Source organism: Tachypleus tridentatus, chromosome 13 (assembly GCF_004210375.1).
Source record: "Tachypleus tridentatus isolate NWPU-2018 chromosome 13, ASM421037v1, whole genome shotgun sequence".
NCBI classification, from domain to species: domain Eukaryota; kingdom Metazoa; phylum Arthropoda; class Merostomata; order Xiphosura; family Limulidae; genus Tachypleus; species Tachypleus tridentatus.
Genome location: NC_134837.1, coordinates 119,955,489 through 119,970,546, shown reverse-complemented (window position 1 = coordinate 119,970,546; position 15,058 = coordinate 119,955,489). Strand labels below are relative to the sequence as shown.

The following is a 15,058-nucleotide window of genomic DNA, read 5'->3' as shown; positions in this document are numbered from 1 at the left end:
AAACACTTCTGACTTGCAACTTACTGGTTTTACTATACAAAAGATATCAATACACATTAGTATGTAGCATACCTTAATTTCAAAGTAATTTTCATTTTTATATCCTTAATCTATGACTGAATTTACCATTTGTCACTGTGTTATGCCAGTTTTGGGGAATTTCACCCTTCATCAGTAACCCTACAGGGGAAAGTGAGAAACAAGTCTAGGTTTCTCAGAGTGGAAAACTGATATGTATATACACATATAGGGTCACTATAGCAAACATGATGAAAACACCATATTTGCAAATATTATACATCTTAAAACTAAATTTTGCATTTTCTGTTAAATATTTATTAATTCCCAATTAATGCCAGGAAAGTTTTATGCGTGTGTGTGTGTGTGTGTGTTTATAAATACCGAGGATCACTAGATTTTCTGTCTACAAATTTGAAATCAGTTTCACTATCTTTCAGAAAGCAAACAAATAAGTTTGTTTTATATCAGGTTTGAGGAAAGAACTGTGTGTGTTAAGACATGACAGGAAACTGAAGTCCAGCTAGGGTTGATAACTAGAAATAAATGAGGTCTAAAGAGTTACTGGTTTCTTGTTTAGTAGACTTAACATGTAGCCTGTAAGGTTAGTTGTTTATTTGTATATTTCAAAAACAATTGGACATATTCCTTCTCCTAAACATTCAGTATGAAGTTTCTAAACTAATCCTGAGTTATCTCTTCATATTAAAATTACTGCTTGTGGTACCTTAAACCTATATACACAGGTTTGTGTAGTTATAGATGTAGCTTTACACCTACCAGCTTTATTTGATAGTGATGTGATGTACCCTGATCTTTGTTGTTCGTTGGGTAGGAACAATTATGGATTGGGAAGTAACATTAAAAAATTATAATCTTCAAATATCTGTATAGATAGTCTTAATTCTATATGAAAAGAGAAGTTTTTAATTCCAAGGATTTGATTGGCCAATTTTTGTATTTTGTTGTCACTGTGGTTGAGGTTATGTTAGTTCTACAATTTGTCACTTGCAACAACTCCTTATAGACAGAAGAACTTGAGCAGCAGTTGAACAGTTGCACTAAGAGATAAAATGTGTTTGTTTTACTGCCAAATAGTGTTCATTCGTTTTGGTTAGGAGCTGAAAATGGCCCCTTAAAAAAATGCCATACTTCGAAATTTCTCTAATTTGGTAACCTTAACTTCAAGTGTTTATAGACATCTAGTCCATGATAATTCAGATAAAACATTTGGGATCAAAGCCACCATTAAATAATTTTCATTAGTTGATTCTTAATTGTAGTAAAGGTGTAGTTACAGACATGTTTATGTGACCTAGTGGTCACCCATTCTTAAACAATATCAACCTCACAAGTTGATTTCTTCTTGGGAACCAGTGGTGACATGATTTGCATGTGCAAAATTTCTGTTTGTAGATGGAAATCTGTTAATGTGGCCTTTCTCAGGCCTGACTTCAATATGATACAAAATATTTTGCATTTTAGTGCTAGCAAGTTCCTAAAAAATTCCAACCATTTTCATTTTTGTAAGTAAAGAGTCATATCTGGTTACTGTGGAGACATTTGTGTTAAAATATTAAACATACATTTAAAAAGTTCAAGTATCAATGTTAAAAAACTTGGATTCTACTTGTGATGGTTAAGCTACTTCATCTGGTAGCACAAAAAGTTGTCAAAAATGGCTCATAACATCTCTGAGAATATACACAAGCTGAGAGCTTTTGGAAGCTATGTCGACCTATAGTCAATATGTTTTATTCAAAATGATCAATGGATCATATGTTTTTGACACTTTTCTTGGCAAGTTATTTCACACTAACTGAAGAAATTCTTGGTTTTAATTTTGAAAAAACTAGTAATTAAATTGTTTAATCTGAAACAGTTTCTATATTTTAACACTAGCTGATTCCTTCATTAATGCCACTATGCTGTACCTTAAACATTTGTAAAAGTGAAAAGGTTGGATGTTGCTGTGGATTTTATCAGTAGAGGAAGGATATATTTTGAAAATTTTCACAATCACCTGTAAATTTAAGATGATGAAATAATAACTTTGTTTTACAACACATAGTAGCCAATAGAACAAATCTTTTCACATTCACAATTTATCCTGTTGTATTCTTAAACTAAAATTAATATTTCTCTTACAAAGGTCCACAGCATCTTCATCCATCTTGTAACTGAGTATCAGAAGGAAAGATCTTAGCTAGACCTACTGTTCTGAGTGAATGACTAGGTATTTGTAGAATATAACAACTGGATCATTCAGGTAAATTCACTGGAGAAACTAGTAAGTTTACTTTGATTAAAAGTAAATTCTTAAATACCTTGGTTGGATAATCTATCCTTATAATGTTAACACTACAGAAGTTTCACTTCCTTTTCCTTGTTAATCAGTTTTGTTCATAGTGAGTTCAAAAACATTATTTTTGTACTACTACTACTTATGAACAGTGAGGTCAGGTCAAGAATGTAAAAGTATCAACCATGTTATTAAAATATAGTATCTCTTACTGTCTCAAATGTAGCAATTCATGTCAAACCTTTCCACTTTATCTTTTGTTTTGTTTTTTTTCAAAGGGTGATGTCATAATAAAATTGTAATCTTTTATCTTTGTACCAAACAAGTAACCACAAAATTTTAATTCTGTTTTTCATAACTTGTACCTGGACAACCACAGTGTCTAAGAGGTCTGGAACCACAAGGAGTTTGCAGCTCTTCTTAATTTCAGATGCACGACTCATTATGTAGCCACAAAATCTTAGAAGGGTGAGATAACCCAAACCTGTTTCAAATTACAAGGGCACCATGTGGAACAGATTTAGTAAAATTTGTAGAAGTGCTTATGGTTCCATACTTTTTGGACACTGTGTATATGACAGAGATTAGTTCAAAAACATGTCTGTATCTGCAGAGAGATTTTGGTTTCAGTTTCTTGCATTTTTGATCCACTAAAAGTGTAGTTGGTAACATCAGGTATTATAAAGTGGATAAGAATATAAGAGATTGATTGTGTAGCAAACACGGCATGTCACAACTAATTTAACATGTTTACAATAACACTGACATTGTTGGTCACGTCATGTTTTAATTGATTTTCATATCTAACATTACATAGAAGTACATCAAAAACATGACAATAATTGTAACAAATAAAGTAAGGAACACCCACCTCCTGGAAAAGTAGTAAGTACAAGATTTGTTGCTCTATTCTGGATGTGCTCCAGAGCTACAACAGGTATATTTCAAGTCTACAATTTATTGTAAAGTTAAATGTTTACATAATGAAGACTATATCCAAAATGATAGATGCTGGTGTGAGAGACAATAAGTTAAAGATACACTAGTACGCTTGACAAACTAGACCACGTGTCTTGTATCTGTTTGTAAGGACTAGATGTAGATGAGTGAGAGACATGTACAAGTTTGGCTAAGATAAGAGATTTATCTCAACTGATATTTGTAGAATAATATGCTCTCACCTATAAGAATGTACAAAACTTATGGACAGAGGTCTTGTGCTACAATACTCATTAAGTTTTGAAGGGAAGAGAATGACATAGAGAAGAAATTTATTATAGTAACTTGTAGAGAAGCACCAGTTAAGTTTCAATTTTGAAATGAACGTTCCTGTTTGAAAATTAAAACATCCTTAAACTGCAGGTGAAACTTAAGATTACAAACTAAGTTAATTGGTAGTGTTTTTAAGAGCAGTTGATGATATATTACTACATTAATTTCCAACTTATTATTAAATCAAAACCCTCAACATTTATTTTTAAAATCTGCATATCTTCCAAGATGAAAGCAAACCATGAAAAATAAATTGACACTTTTTTAAAAAAACATGAATGAAACAATTTCATGTTTTTGCGTGTTTTAGCTCAGCCTCAAACCTAGAAAATGACAACTGTGGTTTGTTTTTCTCTAACTAATTTAAGTAAAAACTACAACATAAATGACTTACAAAGAATGCTAACATTGGTCCATATTTATACGTTCAGGCAACTATTACACATTTTTTAAGCGAGACAGTAAAGTCTCATGAATTATATATACATATAATACCTGACATAACACATGGAAAATAACACTGAAATAAAAGTGTCATTTGAAAAATGTGAACACATTTATTTTATTCCACTATTAGTATAGTGAGGTTATTTCTCAATTTACTTAACACCAACAAAATATTTACCACATTAATTTATTATAAAATTAGTGGAACACTGACTTTTCTCCAACTATTAAACTCATCTTGCACAAATAATACACCATTAAGATTGTAGTTTCTCTCTCACTGTGCTTGATCTTGCATCCAAAAAAAAAAGATACAAAGGATGTCATACTGTATTCATCGAGCTATTGTGAAATTAACAAAAATGCAGAATGCAGCCACTAGCGTTTGTAAGAATTGTGACAAATCACACTCAAATACATTTTTCTCTCTCAAACATTAGAGAATGTTTGCACCTCTAAGCACAGCATACAAGTGTGAAAAAACAATGAAGAATGATAATGTATGAATATATATGTACATAAAATATGTCCTTTCTAATGGTAAATTTTATACTTTAATGCTGTGGGAAAAAAGGGAAAACATTAGATTTTCAGTGAACGTGTACAATTAAAAGATCGCAGAACTTTGCCAGTACAGAATAATTCATATGTACAATTTTAAAATTAATAAATAATTAAAATGTAAGAACAAAGTATTAAAATTATTCTTTGCAAGAACAATATAAGTTTTAATACATGCAAACTATTGTCACAACTGTAATTATTTACACACAAATATACTGGTACTGCACTATCTTTTGTACTACTGGCATTTGACAATTTATGTGTCAGTTGTTTAAATTAGTTTATTTTAAATTGTTAAGTATTTTCTTAGCAAAATCACTAACAGTTTAATGGATTCTATAAATAATTACAGACTTAAAATCCATTTGCAAAATTAAAAAAAGACATTTTCTGAATGTATTTTAATGAATATATAAACATTTCAGGTCCAATATCATAAGATTAGGGCAGAAAACTATTAAAAACAAAAAATACACAGGTAGCACAGTGGAAATCTCAGATTTATACAAGTAACATAGAAAATATGTAGTCTGAGTAAATCAAATCTTTTTATTAACCAAACATTCTGTTGAAACCTATGACCTGAAGCATACCAAACCACCACAAGAAAGTAGGCCAACATAAACAACAAATACTATTCTATTTTATAATACAAATCAAATTACTTTGATTAAAAAAAAATTCCAATAAACCCAAAACTAACGTTTATGGAAGACAGACCTTTCTTTCGGTAATAATAGTTACAAACGCCATACTCAAAATTGATTGATTTATTCATTTATTTTAGATATCTGTACAGAAAATATACAAGGGTTATCTATCATGCTATTCCAAATGTTGAAATAAGACAAGGGAAAAAGACACCTAATCAATAGTTTAAAGAGAGCCTTTTATATGATCTCTTATGGACTAACTTAATCCAAACTTTTGATTAACTTTTAGTTTTAAAGGTGACAGAAAATGTCTATATGAATTGAAACATTGGTTTCCATCCTTATAAAGTATATATTTAAATTATTCACAGTATTTTTAACGTGTTTAACCCTTTGATATCCAACATCGTACATTCTATATACGTGTTTGTACTTTACTAATATTGGTAAAATTTGCCCAACGTCTAATAATAACTGATCAAAGATTACTCGCTAAGTTAAATTTTCCATACCAGAGGTATACTCAAGAACGATGTACATAAAACATACATGTCTGATATCTTGGTCAAAGAAGGCTGCCAAGACTGTAACAAGAACATCACAAGTAAAGGAATGTTAAATAACTGAAATTAAATGTAGGTAATATTTGAAACATCTAAGCAGAATTTCTAATTTGGCTTAAGCCTTTCAGTCTTACTTTCTTTGCTTGAATATTTACAAGCAATGCAGGGGCTATGTGCATTTGCTGTTCCTAATTTTGAACTGATAGCCTTGAGAGAAAGCCACTAGAAAATAAAACTCACTGCTACCTCACCTCTAACTAAATATTGGGATCTAACCATCACTCTTATAATGCACCTTATAAGCCATGGTCCCTTATGTCCACTGGCATTCTAAACAAGGCCACCTTCTGTCCATCTCTGTCATTAGTATATATGGTTTCTCAATTCATAAGGTCAAATAATTTCAAAATTTGTTAATTGAACTTGAAGTATTAGTTTTATCACCTTCTTTGATAGAGGTCACTGGAGTGTAAATAAATTAGTTTCATAATATAAAGAAAATGCTGGGGTATTGATGGTAAAAAAATTTACATTTGAGACAATTATAAATAGTAAATGAATGTTTGTTTTATAACATTAGTGCAAGTTAATTTTCTGAAACTCATACCAAAACTAAAGGCATAAATATATAAAAAAACAAAAAACTATATTGCAAGAAAGAGGAAATAAAAATTAAAAACAAAGAAACAATATTTGTTCTCTGCAATATGACACTTTTTGGAAAATATAGATATCTTTAAACAAAATTAAGGAAAGATATGGTTCCTTTGGTATATTAAGAATTTTTTAAATATTCTGTGAAATTATATAAAAGGTTTATACTATATCACATAAAACTTAACTTATATATTTAGTATAATAATGATAAATCCAGATACACTATAGACATTTAAGCTTCTTCCACGTTAACGTGTGGATGTTCAGATATGACATATCGATTTCATACCTGGGACCTGTATAAGAACACGCTACCAAGAAGTCTGTTAAGGAAGTGTGGAAAATATTCTCTGTACATTTCAAGCCTTGTGTTGAAATGGACTACCATAACAATTAACATAACTTATGTCTACTGTCACACGCGTTTATTATAAATTAATTACAAGATCATGTAATGATAGATATATCAGCTTATAAATCAATTATAAACCTTTTTAACCTTTCTCAGCTTTAACAGTACAATAAACATGCCCCAGTATAAGTGTATTTGTAAGATAAAAAACTATCTTAACTAGCAGATAGGTCCTCCCACCTCAAGAAAAAACAAACTTGTACAGTTAGAACAGATGTGAGGGGAGAATTGATGTAGTTTTTACCTTGGAACTGCTTCTGAGTGAAATTCAGGCATGAGAAGATAGTGTTACTGTGAACACAAGTACAACACATTTCTAACACAGCTGAATGTGTTAACTTGTGTCATCTACATCTGTAACACAAGTAATGACTAGTTAATAATCTAAAAGTCTAATGCAAGTAATGACTGGGTAATACATTTTATACATGTCTGTAATGCAAGTAATGACTAGTTAATACATTTTATACACGTCTGTAATGCAAGTAATGACTAGTTAATACATTTTATACACGTCTGTAATGCAAGTAATGACTAGTTAATACATCTTATACATGTCTGTAATGCAAATAATGACTGGTTGATAAATCTTCTAGAAGTCTGTAATGCAAGTCATGACTAGTTAATAATATTATACACAAGCCATGACAAGTTGATAGTCTTATACATATATCTGTAACAAAAGTAATGACTAGTTAATAAACTTCTACATTAAGTCTGTAACACAAGTAATGGCTAGTTAATAAATCTTATACATTAAGTCTGTAATACAAGTAATGGCTAGTTAATAATCTTCTACATTAAGTCTGTAACACAAGTAATGGCTAGTTAATAAATCTTATACATTAAGTCTGTAATACAAGTAATGGCTAGTTAATAATCTTCTACATTAGTGTGTAACATAAGCCATGACTAGTTTAATCTCTTTCTAAGTATAAAAGAGATGTAGATGTTGGTTAACTGTCTATTTAATATTATACCAAAGAAGACTAGTGACAAAAACACATTATGACTACCTAAGCAACACTCCTATCGATGCTTCGAAAACATTTAGAATACAATTTCATTTTAAAATACGTCTCACACAGAAGAAGGGATTAGCCAAATATCTATTTATTATCAGTACAATTTAAGTAACAGATGTATTTTTACAATTTTTAGATTCCAAGTAACCCTGGAAAAATATCTTGAAGTTGACGACTGTCTGCAAGAACCATTCTGTTGGAAAACATCTAACAAACATATGGAATCTCTCTCTCTCTCTTTTTTTTTATTCATATATAAAATGAAATTACCAGTTTTTCTATTTGTATCTAACCAATCAGTACTTACAAAACGTTTCTATTAGGAGGTTTAAATCAAAGGAAACATTACAGTTTATCCTCAAAGTTGTATCTTAAACCCATATAGGAATACACAGTTTCTGAATGGAATCAAACACCATTCCATTAATATTTGTTAAGCATGACATAAACCAAAAATAAATCTCAGAAAAATATGGTAGGTTTGAACGAGCGTAAAGTTTACCTTAAAATATTTATCTTGTTAATACTTGAAAGATTTGCAACATCCATTTTAGTGTATCTGAAATTTAAATCTCCCTTTTAGACAGTAAAACTGACATGAAAGAATACAAGTAACATACATACACAAAAACAAGTTTGTAATATTCAAGAAGAATGACAAACCACTTCAGATAAATCTCTTTCTTTTTTCTTTTACTTGAAACCAATCTTTACTGCTTTGCTAAAAAAAGACACAAGCTAAAAAATTTGGGTATTATAAAAAAACGTATATCTTAGGTTGGTGTTACCTTCCTTGAATATCATTTTACATTATACAGTCTGCACTAAAATCTTTAGAAAAATAATAATACATTTATAATATGCTGTGTTATTGGTTAGTTTTCAGTTAGTAAACCCACATGTACATTTTATAAGTTGTTTTTAGGTTTAACAAATATAATGTTCTTCAAACTCAAATAAAAATATAATTTTCTATAGATCACAGTCATAATTGTGTGCCAGATCCATCAGTAGAATAGAGAACCATAAACTAAGGAATACAAAAAAGGCATAACTACAACATAAGAACTTTCACGTGAGCACTGACAATAAACACAAATGTGGAATCATGTTTCCAGAGTTGAAGGAAGACAAGAAGCTTGCATAGGATGAAAAAAATGTATTGCAGTAGGAAGACAAGAGTACAAACACAGGGGTTAAGACTAAATGTCCTGAAACAGACAGGGTTTGCAGACTGGCTCACGTGACATCACAGTACACAGAGGACTAGAAATTAGCAGCTAGAAGGGGCCTGCTGTCTGGCTCACTATGATGGAGGCAGACACTCCTGGCTCTGCTCCCGATATCATCATGCTAGGTTCCGTGTTCCGTCTCTTGAATTTGCTCTTAGCCTTCTTTAGCATGGTGGCCTACAGAGCAAGAAAACAGATATGGGGAGAAGAGTACCACAGACAGAGGTGGGAAGCTATACAGCAGGTAAATAGAAAAACCAATGATCACACAAAGTTAGTACAGAAACAGCAACATTTGCACTGCAACACTGCTTAACAGGGTTAAAATTTCTACAAGTTTATGAAATATCAATTTGAAAACTTAAAATATAAAATGTGATTTCTATGAATATGAAAATACTTTTTTTAATTATAAAAATCTGTAATTATGTGAACATAAATAAAGGTTTAAAAGAATTTATCAGCCTTAAGAGTTATTAACTGAAACAACTTAATAGAACTGTGCAGGGTATGGCCAACATCCAGATCTACCTGATGAACATGTTTTATTGCTATACTCTGCCTACTGGACATTTTTTTTATTTTTTTTTACATCATCCATTCTACTTCTGGAAAAACAATCTAACAGTCATACAAGTTATTTAATATTTTGAATTGTGAAGTCTAGTGTATACACACACACACACACATTTAAGATAAGTATCTCTGAATCTCAAACCAAAGCTATATACACAAACATACATAATTCTTTAATCCACAAACACAGAAACAAACATGTTTAAATTAATATAACAGTACTGTTCCACTGTTTTTATCTACAGTAGGAATGCAATGAAGTTTATCTGTCATCTGTAAGGAGAATATACAACATATTAACAATCACAAAAAAACATTAATTTCACAGGAACAATAATATAAGTCATAATTTCTTTATTAGTGCCTGCATGAACTGTAACATTTTAATTATCAAACAGAATAACAAATGTGTACAAGATGTTAGGTGCTAAATACAGTATAAACCGTTCTTGACAAAACTGGTCTGCTGATGGAATAAAATAAACCCACATAATGTACTGCCTGTAGTCTGTTCAGCATAAAGACTCAAACCCCAGCTTTTAGTATTTTAATCCTATAAATTTATCAGTGATCCATCAGGTGACTAAACTGATTCTTAAATACAAGCAAGGTCCCAACTGAGCAATTTTTTTGCTAGATGGAGAGGGGTAAGAACATTTTATTTCTAGCACACTGTCTCTCAGGCAAAATTAAAAAAAAATTCCACTTCCACATACAGCCGTGAATTAACAGAAAAACAATAACATAATAACAATAAATCATCTTTATAGAAAGAAATGCATTAACATCAATGATTAGTCTTTAACAATCAGGTTTCATATTTATAGAAACTTTACCAGACCCGAGGTAAAAACTAATTAAATCAGTTAACTGTGAATTTGTAGATCACTAATCCCTTCTTCTGGCTGTAGCCATAAATCATAAGACTTCACATATAATAAACAACTCATATTTTAACCACGGTTCTTTATGTTGTAACCTAACCAACTCAACAAGTCCTGAAACTGACAGAATGGCTTGCTGATATGAAGCAAGTAGTAACACAATATACACCAATGCTTTCCTTAATAGAAGCTCTTGTATATTACACACTCAAAAGTTGCTTTTGAACCCCCAAATACTGAACGTGTGGATGTTCACATATGCTTTTATCCCACATGTCCATAGACCTAATAAAAGTCTTAGAGTAATGAAACAGTCAGTCAAAAACTGTAATCAGACACAACTAAATTTGACAGTTTTTTTTACAGTAATACTCCAATGTGGGCTTAAAAATTTATGTTGCCTTTCAAATCCTTGTGATCATCACGAAAGTAAACTATTATTGGCAAAGTGAGAAACTATATTTGTTAGCTATTGTAGTAAATCCTTGAAATATATGGCACCATTCTGAGACATTCCAAGAAATGAACAAGACAAATGGTCCATAGATGTCCAGTCCTGAACTTAGTTTTACCACCACACCTATTATAGATGCCCAGTCCCAACAACCTGGTCTGTAACATACAATGTGACAGAGTTGCAAGGTTTCATCAACATGTACTGATTTTTCAGACCTTCAAGCTTTTGAATGGAACTTTCAAAACTGAAGTCCTGGACTTAGTTTTACTACCACACCTATTACACTATGTAACAAAATTTTTACTTTTTCTTGTTCCTGGGCATAAAGTGTTATTTTCCAATTGCTTATGTCTAAAGTAAATGGAAAAGACTTATTTTTCTCTTCAAACTTTGCTTTTGTGACCAGAGTAATGAAATTTTCAAATTTATCCATTTTCCAGAACATTCTAGAATATTGTAAAACTTACAAAAATTTTCAAGAACCTTTTAGAATTCTCTAGAACTTTCCATGGTAACATATATATATACAGGGGCTCACCACTCACCACTTCAGTTTAGTTCTAGCTGCCTAAATGAACATATTGACCTATCATATTTTATAAGAAATGGCATCAAGAAGCTGCAAGCATTTTCCAGATGCATTCTGCTATGCATGTGGTCAATTTACCAAAATAAGAGCAAAAAAGTACTTTGTTATGGCAACTGCTAAAATATGTGAAGTCTACAAGGCATATTTCAACATACCTCTCGGGGATCAAGACAAACCCTGGGCACCTCATTTTACCTGCGAGCACTGCAAAAAAAAACTCTAGAAGGTAAGACAGACAATTTTTGTTTGCTTGAATAGTAAGATTTTATATTATACAAATTTTAGACCTTTTAAAATTCTGTGCACTTCAAAGAGGAATACAACAGCATCAAGACCTTGCTAGAAGCCTTGAAGTATGAAGAGCATGGCTGAGAGGTTATAGGAGACTTCAAAATGGTGGCATTTCTGATGGGTCTCCAAGGAGGCTTTACCAAGTTTCCCTGTTATCTTTGCCTTTGGGACAGCAGGGATACCGCAGTGCACTACAACAGGAAGCACTGACCACAATGAATCAAGTTCTGTGTGGAGAAGTACAACGTCAAGTGTAAGCCACTAGTTGTTAATAACCATGGGAGGATTTAGGACTAAAATGGGTGGGGCTAAAACATTCTGATAGAATTATTTAGGATGTCATGTGTATACTGTATTCCAAAGAAAGTGGATGAACCACTTTCCCTTACATCCTCCTACCCAAACTGCTGTTGATTTTAGTAATAAAATAATATAAATTTTTTTGCTACTTTTACAAAGAATAACTTACAACTACAACAGCAAGAGGCATGTGAAATTACATAAAGAAACATCTCTAAGAAATCTTAGTGAGTACTTTTAGATTAAAGAAATTGTTTCCAGGTGATATATTTTTATAGTAACTTCTTAAGTCACAGATCAGTTTTACACATCTATATCGTTTCACCAAAAGCATGACTTAATATTTCATCAGACTGGGTACACTGGTGAGGCTTTTAATACACACAATTAAGCTTAGAACATTTGATTAACAACTGTTCAAGTGGGTTCAACCTTTTGAATACTGGTTTGGCATACAGGATACAGTCCACTTCCAGTTGAATGCGAGTGTGCCATATACAGTTTAGGACTTGCAAAATGTCTTACGCATCAAAAGCAGCTGCAATCAAAGGGCTCAAACTTGGACACTCCATTATTATGAGTAGTACATGTTGTAAGTTACTGGTAGTTCATAAATCCTCACAAAAGAAGCTATTTTACAAAAAGATTTATAATGTCCTTGTTGGTTTATTTTGTACACCTTGTTCTAGAGGTGTGAAATATTTTAAATTGATTTAAAATCTTTGTTTCTGTTTGACAGCATCCTGAATCTAAGTTACCAACTGCACAGAAGTTAACCACGAAGTTGTATTTTATCACAAAGTAAATCAATAATAAAAAGACATCCAACTTCTAAACTGTTGGTCAGTCATGTATGCTAACACACACACACACAAACAAAAACACAATAAATTACTTAAGAAGTTCTATACTTTTAAAAAACCTTATTCAATAAAAGTTCTCATTTTTCAAAGTTAACAATACTAGAAAAAAATTAAATAGATTTTGTCAACACTACACTAAAAAATACATTTCTGTAAAAAATGGTTTTCACTCTATCTTGCTATTAAACATGAAAAATTTAGTGTTTAAGGTCAGAATCAATAATTGCTATGACGATGCAGTTTCCATGGCACCAAATAACTTTCCAACAAGTGGAAAAATCAGCACAAAAAACATACAGAATATGCTTTGTGTAAAAATAAAGCTTTAGGTCTGTGTCATTAAACACAAATTTTAGGAATATAAGTCCTCTGACACCAATATTAAGCCAGACCTAAAGTTACACAACTAGATTTGTAAACTGAATCCTGAAAATGAAATGTCATGTTTCTATCTCAGAATCTTCTGTGACCTTAAGTGTACACTACAGAACAGAATCTTGCAACTTTTTGTTAACATAACATAAAGTACTTTTCTCTCTTAAGGAATTTTCCTTTCTACTAAAATGCACCAAAAATTGTGACTTCTTTTGAGATTGTTTCTAAAAACTGTGTGAATGAAAGAAAATATAAAGAACTTGATGGGTAAATTTAACACAAACCAAGTAACTTTTAAAACAGTGAACCAAAAATAAAATTCCCAGTTCCACCTTAATTAAAACTGTTATTAGGCAATTGAAACAAATATAAATGAAACTGAATAAATTAGTTAAATAATGTAAAATAGGTGCTGTAGCTAACCTGCTGAGGTCTAGAACTTGTTGAATGTATATACAACACTTTAGTACTGTCGATCAATAATAAATCTGAAATGATATAACACATTTTAGCTTTTTTTTTCTGTGAGGTCATAAATTATATCTCTACTGCACAGTTGTTTGGACACACTCAACTATCTGATGAGGTCTTTGACGTTAAGAGAAATACAACTTGCACAAACAAAGCTTCATGTGTCCTTGACACAGCCTACAGAGCCAGTTGGACCACTATACCTAGTTAGGTTTCTTTCCAGGAAAAAAAACTTCTTCAGCCAGACCCTGCACTCTGAACTACATGGTCATTGATATTAAGAGAAACATAACTTACATGAGCAAATATTCCCATGTTCTTTACACTGCCTATAGAGTCAGAAATATCACTGTACCTAGCTAGATTTCTGTTTAATTAAACACTTCTTGAAACAGATCCCACAGATTGAACTACCAGCCAAGGTCTTCAATACCAAGAGAAGCATAACTTGCAGGAACAAAGTCTCCTGTGTTATTGACATTGCCTATGGAGCCACAGGGATCACTTGTCCCAGCTAGGTTTCTGTTTAATGTAACAAATCAGTCTTCATGAGATCGTTCTGCATTGGAGGAGGCAAGAACTGACTCAGTATTTCTACGTTTCATTTTACTTTTCCTGAGCATGGTAGCCTACGTAAAGAATCGTTGCAGATTTCATTTGAATCTCTTTGATATGTACAATGAAAGAAAGAAATATTTATGCTGGTTCACATTTACCTAATGCATTAGTTTTCTCTACATATTTTTATGTTAAGTTTTACTTCTGGTTATTACTAATTCTGAACTCACACTTCTAAATTAAAAAGGTTATTAACACCATAATTACTATTCACTTTCTCACTTATTTGTTATCCTATATATTATAAAGTTGTTTCATATTACCATCAATAAGTCACCTGTTTCTCTCATCACTTTTAATGTGGAAGATATCACAAAATCACAATAAAGCTAACAGATCTTTAACAAAATAGCTAAGTGTTAACTTTCTTGGTACCGTGCAGGACTGTCCAATTCCACATAAGTTTTAATTAAAAAAAAAATTAGCCCATTTAAAAAAATGAAAACAGATTTTTTTAAACAAATCTTAAAAATATTACAAAACAAGATA

General features: G+C 31.4%; 1 protein-coding gene across 2 annotated transcripts in view; it reads right to left on the bottom strand.

Annotated features, from left to right (window-relative positions):
• Positions 1 to 3,087: 3,087 nt before the first annotated feature.
• The window catches only part of LOC143240352 (diacylglycerol kinase theta-like), a 53,953-nt gene continuing 41,982 nt past the window's right edge, over positions 3,088 to 15,058 (bottom strand). For both annotated transcript variants that reach the window (XM_076482662.1, XM_076482663.1), the window contains exon 21: positions 3,088 to 14,580. In XM_076482662.1, the coding sequence (XP_076338777.1) occupies positions 14,491 to 14,580 (90 nt within the window). In that variant the 3' untranslated portion in view covers positions 3,088 to 14,490. The remainder of the gene's footprint in view (positions 14,581 to 15,058) is intronic.